Source organism: Echinops telfairi, unplaced genomic scaffold (assembly GCF_000313985.2).
Source record: "Echinops telfairi isolate 266 unplaced genomic scaffold, ASM31398v2 ScPeMD7_7458;HRSCAF=8496, whole genome shotgun sequence".
In the NCBI taxonomy this organism is placed as follows: Eukaryota; Metazoa; Chordata; class Mammalia; order Afrosoricida; family Tenrecidae; genus Echinops; species Echinops telfairi.
This window is the reverse complement of record NW_022111358.1, coordinates 16,242,278-16,254,340: the sequence shown is the minus strand read 5'-3', so window position 1 is coordinate 16,254,340 and position 12,063 is coordinate 16,242,278. Positions and strand designations below refer to the sequence as shown.

The 12,063-nt window shown below is 45.5% G+C and overlaps 1 protein-coding gene across 1 annotated transcript; it reads left to right on the top strand.

Annotated features, from left to right (window-relative positions):
* Positions 1-10,107: 10,107 nt before the first annotated feature.
* Positions 10,108-11,091, top strand: LOC101651986 (olfactory receptor 4D1). The gene has a single exon (XM_004707385.1). It carries the CDS (start codon positions 10,108-10,110, stop codon positions 11,089-11,091), a length of 984 nt encoding a protein of 327 aa, XP_004707442.1.
* The last annotated feature ends 972 nt before the right edge of the window (positions 11,092-12,063 follow it).

The window sequence follows — 12,063 nt, the reverse complement described above, 5'->3', positions numbered from 1 at the left end:
CAAACAGAGTAAACCACGGAGTCCGCAACGAGGCAGTTACAGTCAGGTTGCTGAACGACAAAGAGAGACTCTCGGACACTTCAACAGAAGAGGGGCTCGTCAAGCACAAGGGGTCTCAATCAGGCGACCAGTTGCTTTCTCATCTGACTCCATGGAGCCCCCAAGCGTGGGGATGACATGCACAGGGTGCTGGAAGGGAAGAAAAGGAGGAATTAAGACCTTCCCAGATAAACAAACCTGGGAGACTTGGTCACTGATAGACCTGCTCTACCAAAAATAAGTAAACAAATAAAATAAAAATAATAAAATGTAAAAGCGAGTCCTTCAGGCTGAAATAAAAGAACCCTCACTGACAACTGGAAGCCATACGAAGAAGAACAAGCACGCTGCTAGCGGCACATTGTTGCCATCGGGGTGGCAGGGTCACTTCGTCACACTGTTGAGCTGCTTTGCCAGTTGGTACACCATTTCAGCCGGCATCTCACCAACTCCTGGAGCCTTGTTTTTGGCTAATGCTTTCAGTGCAGCTTGAACTCCGTCCCTGAGTACCTTTGGTTCCTAGTACCATTGATCGTATTCTGTACCTCTTGAAATGGTTGAATACCAACTAGTTCTTTTTAGTACAGTGACTATTATTTTCATCTCCTCGGGATGCTTCGTGCACCATTTAATATTTTGCCCATAGAACCTTTCGGTCTTTCAACTCAAGGCTTGAATTATTTCTTGTGTTCTTTCAGTTTAAGATGTGGTGAGCATTTTCTTACTTTTTGGTTTTTTAACTCTGGGAAATACAAAATCCAATTATATTGTATATTTGGTTTGGAACACGCCAGCACGTGTTCTTCTCTGGCAGGCAATTAGAGATCTACATTTGTGCCCATTACAATAAAGGTGACCCGACAGAATGCTCCGACTACAAAACCATATCGCTGATATCATATACCAGTAAAATTTTGTTTAGGCTTGATCATCCAACAGCGGTTGCAGCAGTACACTGACAGAGAGCTGCCAGAGGTTCCGGCTGGATTCAGAAGAGGACATGGAACAAGGGAGATCATTACTGATGTCACATGGCTCTTGGCTGGAAGCAGTCAACGCCAGCAAGGTGTTTACTTGTGTCTTATTGACTATGCAAAGACATTCAACTGTGTAGATCATAAATTATGGATAACTTTGAGAAGAATGGGAATTCCAGAACACTTCATTGTGCTCATTCACAACTTTTATATGGATCAAGAGGCAGTTACTGTATGGTTTAAAAATCAGGAAAGGTGTATGACAGGGTTGTACACCCACACTGTATTTATTCAATCTATATGCTGAGCAAATCATCAGAGAAGTTGGATTATATGAAAAAGAGTGTGGCATCGGCATTGAAGGAAGGCTTATTAACAACCTGCACTATGCAGATGACACACGTTGTTTGCTGAAAGGAGGGAGGACCTGAAGCACTTGCTGACTAAGGACGGCAGCCTTCAGTGTGGATCACGACTCCTTTGTCCTCCGAGCTGTATGCCCTAGTGGGAGAAGGGGAGGACTTCTGTCCCAAGACTGTGGGTCTGGAAGTTATTGGGGTTCAGTTCAAACCTCTGTGTTTGAGGGTACAAAATAATAAGCAACTTAAGGCTAACATGTTTTTGCCACTTTCATATTTTTATAGCTTTTTATGACATGCCTCAGTTCTGCAAATATTGTTCTGCTGTAATGAACGTTATTGAATTTCATGTCCTGTGTCTAACCCTCATTTTCTTTTCCTAAACAGGATTCAATCACTTAATTTGTTTGATATGTATAGGTGAACATCCCATGTACTTCAGTCTAATAAGCTTTCCAAATTATGAATATTCCCCCTATCTTAATTTAAATTTAGTATTTTAAATTCTATACCAGGTATCAGGGGCTAGTCCAAAATACTGTTATTGGAGTGACCAAAAGCTCCACGGAGATTACCTCCATTATCTCTCAAAACACTGATAATGCTGCCAATAAGTGGAACAGGGATATATATATATCTAGATATAGATATATATTAGATTTTGAGCTCACACTTGACCCTAAGCCCAAACCTAGGATCAGTCAGTTCCTGTGATGTGACCCTGTTCAATACTCACCCGAATGAAGGCTCGCGGAAGATATGGCAAAGTGTGGTAAAGAAATCAGATGGCGCCTAGTTATCAGAAAGAAAAGTGTCTGGGATCCCCAAAGTGTGTCTTAAAACAAGCACCAATCTAAGTGAGGAAGCACATCAGCCCGTGTGATCCAAGGATTATAAATAATAAAATCCAAGAGTGGAGGAGGATCTTGTATCAGAGCTTACATTTTGAACACCGGGTTGCAGAAGACTACGGAAGACATGAAATCCCAGCATGCATGTGCAGGGTCCACATAAGGATCTAGCCTCCAGTGAATGCCCTCTGACTACTGACTGGGGATGTGACTAGCCTTGCCCGCAGACAAAGTGCATTGAAAAGTGGGATAATGGAGATATCTTCAGGTTAAAATTTAATACTTTATCATTTCCCCCTTTGACCCATTTCAAATTTGTTCTAGTTTTCATTATTTTCTGCTTCTGGATTTAATTTTTTTCTGTATTTTTTCACTATGATGTTCTTTATATGAAACTTAGATAAATCTATAGAGGCAATAACTAGAGTAACAGTTTCTTAGGGTTATGGCAGAGGATATTGGGAACTAATAATAATGGGTACAAAACTGAAGAAATTGTTCTAAAATTGAGTATGGCGATAATTGCATGACTTTTAAGTATATTTAAATTGGTCGGAGTCAAGATGGTGTCCAGGTAGAATCAGCTGCCTGGTGCTCCTATTGCTAGACCAGAAAATTAAGGGAATTGGGAGTGTGCACGCAGACCCCACCATGGTGCACCAAACCTGGAGATCAACGTAACCACATGGAGCAACGCATGAATGGCGTGGGCGGCAGGGCCGGCCCCAATCAGAGCCAAACTGACCCCCTCCCTAGAAGTATGTGCTACAGAGGACAGCCCTAAACCTACAGGTTGGGGAGCGGGGCCAGCCTGCTACGCCCACGTGGAAGCAAACCAAGAAGGAAAGAAAGAGAGAGAGGTTCTAAGAGCCCATATCGGCGCACCAGACGCTAAGGATGACGTCCCTGCGTGGAGCCGCTAAGGCACAGAGACAACAGCTCAAGACATGATGCCCCCTCGCTGGAGCAGACCGCGACAGAGGACAATACTGGGGACACATGGCAGGGAGTGAGTCCAGTCTGAACCCCTCACAGCAGGGTGAACCAAGAAGGGAACATAACAGATCAGTAACTGGAGCAAAGCCAAGCCACAAAACCCCTAAGGAGCCCCCCAAATAGACTTCAGGCTAGGAGGAGGGGCAGCTCCTGAAATCGCCCAGGACCAGTGGGGAGATAGTCATAAAGGTCAGTGTACGGACCTGGAATTGTCAATGCTTTTTCATTTCCTTGGGGATTTTTTGCTAGTTATTATTATTTTATATATATATATATATATATAATTTTCCTATCATTTCTTTTTATTCAGTTTTTGGTTTTGTTTTTGCATTGTCTATGTTATTGTTGGTTTTCCTGCCTATATAAGATAGGCATGGGAAGCAAGCCTGAGGAGAGAGCAATGGGTCTGAAGGTTCCGGAGTGACTTAGAGGGTGGAGCTGGGGAAAGGGAGCGGTGAGAAAATAACGCCATAGACAAGGGAACAACTAGGGAATTAAAATCAACAATGAGAACGATGTAGAGATCCCGGGGGTGTTGGAGCAACAGCCATCTAGCTGAAAGGAATTACCAAGAGGCAGAAGAAGGGCGAGGGTGGTGGTGGGAGAGGAGGAAGGTGACAGGAAACAGAAGAAAGGTCTAGGAAGCAAAGCTATGGATAAAGGTATAAACAGAGATATTGGCCTCTGTACATATGTTTATATGGCAATACATAGAGGAAATGGACAGACTTTGGGCCTCTGCTCAAGCCCTCCCTCAATGCAAGAACACTTTGTTCTAACAACCTGGCATTCTGTGATGCTCACCCTCTTAGCATGCTTGTGGAAGAAAAATGGGTGGACACCAAATGTGGTGAAGAAAGCTGATGGTGCCCAGCTATCAAAAGATATAGCACCTGGGGTCTTAAAGGTTTGAAGTTAATCAAGCAGCCATCTAGCAAGAAGCAACAAGCCCACATGGAAGAAGCATGAGGTGTCGACGGGATCAGGTAACAGGAATCAGAAGACCCCCAAAGAAACAAACAAAAAACACATTGTTGAGAACAAAAGGGGTCAGAGCAAAGACCCCCAACCCATCTGTAGACAATGCAATATCCTCTCACAGAAGAGTCTCAAGGAAGGGATGAGTCAACCAGGGTGCAGTATAGCACCGATGAAACACACAATATTCCTCTGGTCCCTTGAGGCTTCCTCACCCCCCATTATCAGACCCCAGTCCTGCCTTTCACTGTGGGCTAGGGCAGAGCATGTGCACAGGTACGGATAAGAGCTCATAACACATGGAATCCAGGTTAGATAAGCTCTTCAGGAACAGAAATGGGAGTAGCGATACCAGGATAGTAGGGGGAAGGTAGGGAAAACTCGGGGGAAGGGAGACAGCGGTCAGTGTAAGCTATGAAATTAATAATAATTTGTAATTTATCAAGGGGTCACGAAGTGGGGATGGGGGGAGTAAGGGTAAAAAGAGGAGCTGATATCAAGGGCTCAAATAGAAAGTAAATGTTTAGAAAATAATGATGGCAACATATCTACAGATATGCTTGATACAATTGATGCATGGATTGTTATAAGAGCTGTAAGAGCCCCCAATAAAATGAAATATATATATATATACACACACATATATATACATATATATATAAACATATATACATACACATACAATTTGACTATATGGTAGGTGAATTGTATGTAAATAAAAATACTGAAAACAAGCCCTTTCAGAAGCAGGAAGGCGAGGATTCTATTACCAGCCAAGAGAGAGGAGCGGAGCTTGTCCTGCACCCTGAGCCCCCTTGGTCCCGAGACAGCTTTGACATCAGAGATGTGGCAGCAGCTGAACCAAGAACCAGAGCCTGAGAGAGCAGTCGACCGCACAGCCCACTGAGTGAGCAAACGCTAAGTGCCTTCAGGCAAGAGGCTGGCTTGTGCAATGAGGTGCCTCTGGCTTCTTACCTGGAGGAACTACGTTTGCTGATCCACTGAGGTAGAGTCGAGTGCCTTCAGGCTGAGGCTGATGGCTGAGCAGTGTGCTCTCTGGGCATTCTTCGGCAGCCCGAAGAGGTATTTTTAATATTGCACAAGCACAGCATAGGCCAATGGGCCATGTGGCTGTGAGGTCAAAAGACAGAGAGTAGCCTGCCTGCTGGCACAGCTAAGAATCTGACCCACCTGAATAATTGTATCCTGTACATGTGTAACCTGATAACTTCCTTAATAAACCCAAGGATCCTGAGTCCTGCCGGTGAGTCCCGGATGGCTACTGACATGAATTACTGAACCCAGCTGAAGAGTAGGGAAAGCTGTGGGAGGGGCCTGTGGGTGTCAACATTGGTAGGGAGGTTAGAGGGTGGGGCATGTCTGACCTCAGCCTCATGGGAATCGGCTTTGTGTGACGCTCATGTGGACTTTGATTTCTCCTTTCCCCTTGGGTAGGTAGCTGGAAGCGGTGAGAGGTCAAGGTCATGTATGTCATTGCTTCTTTGCTCACCGATGTTATCAGGAGGCACCGATCCCTGGGAAAGGACATCCTGCTCGGCAGAGTAGAGGGTCAGTGCAAGAGGGCAGACCCTCAATGAGATGGACTGACACATGGCTGTAGCGACAGCAAGGATTGTGAGGAAGACTCGGGGCAGAGCCTTCTTCTGCTAAACACAGAACCAACTCCACAGCACCTAACAACAACAGCAACAACAACAACTCTCTCTGGAGATTCATTCCCTTGTAAGCTCTTGGCCTTGTGCATCTTGGTCCTATTCTCAGTGCCTCTACAGTGTTTAGCCCCAAGACATTCTCGCCATGATTATGTTCATCTGATGCAATCGCTCACATACTTTTAATAACTCCCATTGCTCCTTGGCAGCCTGGGCCCAGCTTTATTTCATGAATCAAGTCTAAGTTCCGTCCCCTCAGGGAAGTCCCTTCCCTGAAGGACAATCCCATATGTGGTCTTACTCTGAGAGAGACCAGAAGAAGGACGGAGTGGCAGGAGCGTGGCCTCAATATGAAAGGCCCTAAGGCCCTACGTTCCTGTTGGATGTTGGAGGTAGGTGATGCTCATGGAAATCTCCATCTTCTCTTGTTCATAGCAGGAACCGCTTCTCTCCCACCATCTAGGTCTCTCTCCCTTGAACTCTTCTCCTTATACCAAGACCATGCTGAGCAGCACCGGGATGTTTGTCACCTCTTGCTTAATTTTTTTGGTCTCTATTATAAGAACTTTTTCAAATGAAAAAAATTGATTTGTAGCAAATATGTGTGTGACAACATATTGCTATTTCAACATTCTTCACATGCACATTTAGTGACGTTATTTGTGCTCTCCGTGTGGTGTAAGTACCGTTATCCAATCCCACATAGCTTCATCACCCTTGGACAGAAACCCCGTGGCCCCTCAGCCATGAGTCCCCTTTCTCCCTCCTTCCCACCTGCCCCTGGTAACCACACATAAACTTAGGTCTGTATACTCTTGCCTAGTCTAGATATTTCATACAAATAGAACTGTAACGTATGTGTCCTTTTGTGACAGATGCATTTCCCTCAGTTATGTCCGTATATAAAATATGGGAAATATAAAAATTTTAAAGATGAAAGTAAGAGCCCATCAAGCAGAGATGAATCACTATGAACATTGCTAGCATGTAGCTAGCAGAGTCCTTTCCTCTTCTTCCTCTGAGTTTTATAATATATTTTAACAAAATGTTTTGAAAATTCCCTATTTAAAACAAAATCACTTCATGGTAAAATAAAATTCTATATACTAAAACAAGTTTTAAGAGACATACCTTCGTTACTTAGTGTTTTATCACATAGAGGTACCATGTTTTATTAAACTATTTTTGTTGTTTCCAATTTATTAATATTATAACAAGACTGTGGTGAGCATCCTGAAACACATCTTTTTAAATAATTTGATTGTTTCCTGAAGACAAATTCATTAGAGAGGAATTATTGGGATGGAGACTATAAATTATCTATGGGTTTGATACATATTCTCAAATCATCTTCCAAAAACTTACACCACCAGTGATATAGTCATTTCCTCAAACTCTTCATAATGCTCAGTATTGTAAGTGCAAAAGATCTTTGTCAATGTGGGACTTTAAAAAAGCGAATGGACCCTTATTACTTCATGTTAACTTATTGGATGGTTGATCAATTCCAGGCATATCTGAATTACTTTTCCACAGGTAATGAGAAGCCATGAACACTTTTCAAAGAGAAGTTTGAATCGTCAACGTGTTTACGTTTGACAGCATTTCCTTCCATCGCGGGGGGCTTGCTCCCCCCCTCAGGTCTTGATGCTGTCACCTGTCTTATGTTGCAAGAGGCTCTCAGACAAGGGTGGAGGTTTGTTGACACTCCAGAGGCCAATTTCTAACAGCAGCTAAGAGGGTGACTTGGTACCTGGAACGGGTGTGATGGTGGTGATGGCATGCTTTTCCTTTTCCAAAAGTTCCCTATCTGGTATATCAGGGATAGATCGTATATACCGTGAAACTACTTCTAGAGGATAAGCTTCCTTCACATGTCATTTTGTTTTCAAATTATTCCCTCCCATCAGCCTGGCTGGATGATTCATTCAAATCAAAATATTCGAACAGCACAGATAGCAAATAACAAAGCTGGAGTGTTCCGAAGCTGTTAATCTTTCCTTTGACTGTGGAAATGGTTGTAGATCCTCAAAGCAGAGAGTATTATAATAAACCCTAATGAGCCCATCTCACACGTCTTCCAACTGTTGGCCTGTTTTGCCCCACCTAGTCCCTTTTCATTCTGAGGGCACAGCTGAGCCAGGAGGTCCTTTCTCCCACCTGCAGCCCCTTCAGTGTGCATGTGAGATGTAAGGTGGCTGCCACCTTCATAGAGATAAGGGTCATGAGACAAAATAATAAAGCTCAGAGGTGGGCATTTTAGGAATGAGTGACCAGGTGGGAGAGTTGGGTTTAGGGGTCAAGGGTCAGGCACCCACGGCTTTTTCAGAGGGCCCAAAGCATGCTGCTTAAAGTACTGCCTGCCCATCAGACCTGGCCACCATGTGGTAGAAAAAGCACGTAAAGCCAGAGAGAAAACGTAACCCCCCTCTGTCAGGGTTGCTGTGACAACACCCAGAAGTTGCCCCTTCTTGCCTGGACTCGGGCTTCCTGCTCTGGGGGGTGAGGACAGGTCCCTTCCACCCTTGCTTCCTCGCGTCATTTCCTGTGGCTGACTGGAGGGGTTCTCCTTTGCCCACGGAGATGGTTCTCAAATGGTCCTATGCCGGGGTGGGGGTCCGGGTGGCTCAGTGCAGCCCCAGAGCAAAGAATGCCTCTTCATGGGGCATCCTTTTGCACTCAGATATTCGAGGAGAAGTGTGAGCTTTGTATCAAGGTAAACAGGCAATAGTTTGAGGCCTGTAAGCCCTTATAGATTCTTTAAGAGATAATTGCACTTGATCTCTGTCTACGGAAGTTGAGACAGAACTTTTGATATACATTCAGTTTGGTTCCCTTGGAAGGGAAAAAAACACTGAGCTTCTGTTAAAAGTGATGACATTTTTGCTGGTCACACAGCAGGATGGATGCAAACAATGTCACGGAGTGGTCCATGAGAAGAACGCTGAAATGGCCGTGTCTCGTTAACATGTGTTTCTCAGACACAAACAGAGACCAGCAGTGTCGTTCTGGCCATCCCTCCGTCTATCATGTGGCGTCTGGGAGAAGAGAGCTGTGCCTCTTCTCCTGGCTTTGCGAGGTGAAGCCGCAGGGCAAATGTCCCTGAACTGTAGAGAAAAATGATTCAGGAGAAGTGTAACTCCATAGGATTGGTTTTAGCACCAAAGAACTCAGTTTATTTTTCAAGTGGGTGTCTTCTAGAACTTTCATTTATGGAACAAAGGGAGGAAACATGTTCTCCCCATCTTCTATTTTCTATGTTTTACAAACCCAATAGATAAATCGTTTACATCCTTTCAAAGGTCATCAGAAGGGACGCCAGTGGCTCAGCGGTTGATATGCTTGGCTGCTAGGGCAAAGCTCAGCGATGGGAACCCGCCAGTCGTTCCATGGGAGAAAACCGTGGCGGTCTGCTTTCCGAGAGATTCACAGCTTTGGAAACCCGTGGGACGGCTCTAGCTGTCCTCTGTCACTCGGACTCAGAACCCTCCCCTGGCACGGAGTTGCTCTCCAGAGATCATCTAGGAATATACGTGTCTGAGTAATGGAACATCTGCAGTACGTTCTTGTCAGAGAGCAGGGCAGTCTGAGGGGATTCTGCATTTACCCTGGGTGGCTTCGTTGTCCCTGTAGGTGACCTCATGGCAACACCTTACATTTGAGAGGAGCGCACACTGGAAAATTGAGACGCGCTGACCAGCCCCGCTTTGCAACAGCCAAGATCACCTGCTGCTTTTCTTCACTCTTCCTTCCAAATTTCCACGTGAACATTTCTTCTTATCGCCTCTTTCCGCAGTGAACCATCCGCAGCCCCTCAAACCTTCACCGCAAGGAAGCACCTATGCGTTGATCGAAACCACGAGTCTCTCCCAATCTCTCAAGATCCGTGCATCTAGACGGATGATGTTCCACAGATACAGGCACCCGTGAGCCTGTTATTCATTCACTGCTTTATGTAACGAGATGTGCAGCGTGCTGCGACTCACAGGACGATGGATGGCACACACAGATAGATACGCACACACAGCGGGGATCCAACTTGCAATCTGTGGACAAGGACCAAAGTTCCAAAGGGGAAAGACTTATCCATAAATGCCTATCACACCACGCAGGATATGGGTAGAGACCAGGAGCCAGGAAGACGAACGCTTTCCTCAGCTCCGTCTTGGAAGAGTTCTCATCAACGACATTAGTTAGCTAAAGCCTGACCCTTAAAGGGAAAAGTATTGCTGTAATGGCTTCTGTTTTGCCTGGTTTCTCTTTAGGCATATGGGCAAATCCCGTGGCACCAAAGAACCTCACCCGAGTGTCCGAGTTCGTCCTTCTAGGGTTCTCACCAGCACAGGGGCTCCAGAAATTCCTGTTTCTGGTGTTTCTGTTTATCTACATCACCACTGTCGTGGGAAACCTCCTCATCACGGTCACAGTGACGTTTGACTCCCGGCTCCACACACCCATGTATTTTCTGCTCCGAAACCTGGCTGTTATTGACCTCTGCTACTCCACCGTCACCTCCCCAAAGATGCTGGCTGACTTCTTTCATGAACCCAGAACCATCTCCTACCAGGGCTGCATGGCTCAGATCTTCTTCTTCCACCTCTTGGGAGGTGGGACTGTCTTCTTCCTGTCGGTGATGGCCTACGACCGATACATAGCCATCTCCCGCCCCCTTCATTATGTCACCATCATGAACACTCAGCTCTGTGTGGGACTGGTGGTGGCTGCTTGGCTGGGAGGTTTCCTTCATTCCATTGTCCAACTGGCTCTTATGCTCCCACTCCCATTCTGTGGCCCCAACGTGCTGGATAACTTCTATTGTGATGTCCCTCAGGTACTGAGACTAGCCTGCACTGACACGTCGCTCCTGGAGCTGCTTATGATTTCCAACAGTGGGATGCTGGTCCTCCTTTGGTTCATTCTCCTTCTGATTTCTTACACCGTCATCCTGGTGATGCTGAGGGCGCACTCAGGGCAAGCACGGAGGAAGGCAGCCTCCACCTGCACCACCCACATCATTGTGGTGTCCATGATTTTTATTCCCTGCATCTACATCTACGCTCGGCCTTTCACTCCCTTCCCCATGGACAAGGCCGTGTCCATCAGCTACACGGTCATGACCCCCATGCTCAACCCCATGATCTACACCCTGAGGAACCAGGAGATGCAGGCCGCCATGAAGAGATTAGGCCGACACTTGGTGATTTGTAAAAGGGAGTGAACTTTAAATAGACTGAATTTGAGTGACTCCTCTCTCTGGACTCTTGTTTCTCCATCTGAAACAAGTGGAGGTAAGTCCACAGAGAAAATGATCATGCACATTAAATGAATATGCATCGTGAACCCTACTTCTGTGTCAGGCATGTTCACACTTTTATGTCATGACTCATCGGGCCATGCACAACATTGATCCAAAGCATAGAAGATATTCTAGAAGTGGTTTTTTCCCCCCCTTTCTTCCCCCCTTCCCTCCCAACAACCATTCCACTCCAAAAATAAAATCACACAATTGATGAGAGATGCGTTATTCTTTCAGTCGAGCCCTGTTGTGGACAGTGACTTAGAATGAAGTGACTTGCTCCACAGTGAATGGCAGGGGCATGGCAGAAGCGGGTTCCTTTGGCTCCAACCTCAGAAAGGAGGTGTGGATGGGACTTGAAACTTAGGGGCTTCCACAACTGCAAGGGGAGTGTTAAGGCCGTCCCTGGGCTGGGGGTAAAGAGCTGGGATAAATGGTCACCTGTTGAATCTTACTTCCAGAACAGCCATCCTTCTCCAGCCCCTGCTGTTCCTCTCACTCCCCACCTTGATGCCTGGGCTGTGAAATCACTTTATACATCATCCAAGCACTTCTCTCAGTGGGACGTGCCCTTTGGACTTGTTTATTGTCAGCTCAATATTCCTTGAGTCATCTTCAAATGATGTTGTCTTCTGAACAGTTTCTGCATGCTTCGGATGCTCTGGTTAACAGCACATCTTGCTTGGAGCATCGAGGTGGAAGATCTCAGATTTGAGTTCAGTTCCAAGTCTCGTGTGTTTTTGCCTTTTTCTTTTTTTTAATCGTTTTATTAGGGGCTCATACAACTCTTTTCACAATCCATACAAATATCAATTGTGTAAAGCACATTTGTACATTCATTGCCCTCATCATTCTCAAAACATTTCCTCTCCACTTAAGCCCCTGGCATCAGTT

Coding starts and splice junctions, on each gene's coding strand:
- LOC101651986 (XM_004707385.1), top strand. CDS start 10,108: ATGGCTTCTGTTTTGCCTGGTTTCTCTTTAGGCATATGGGCAAATCCC.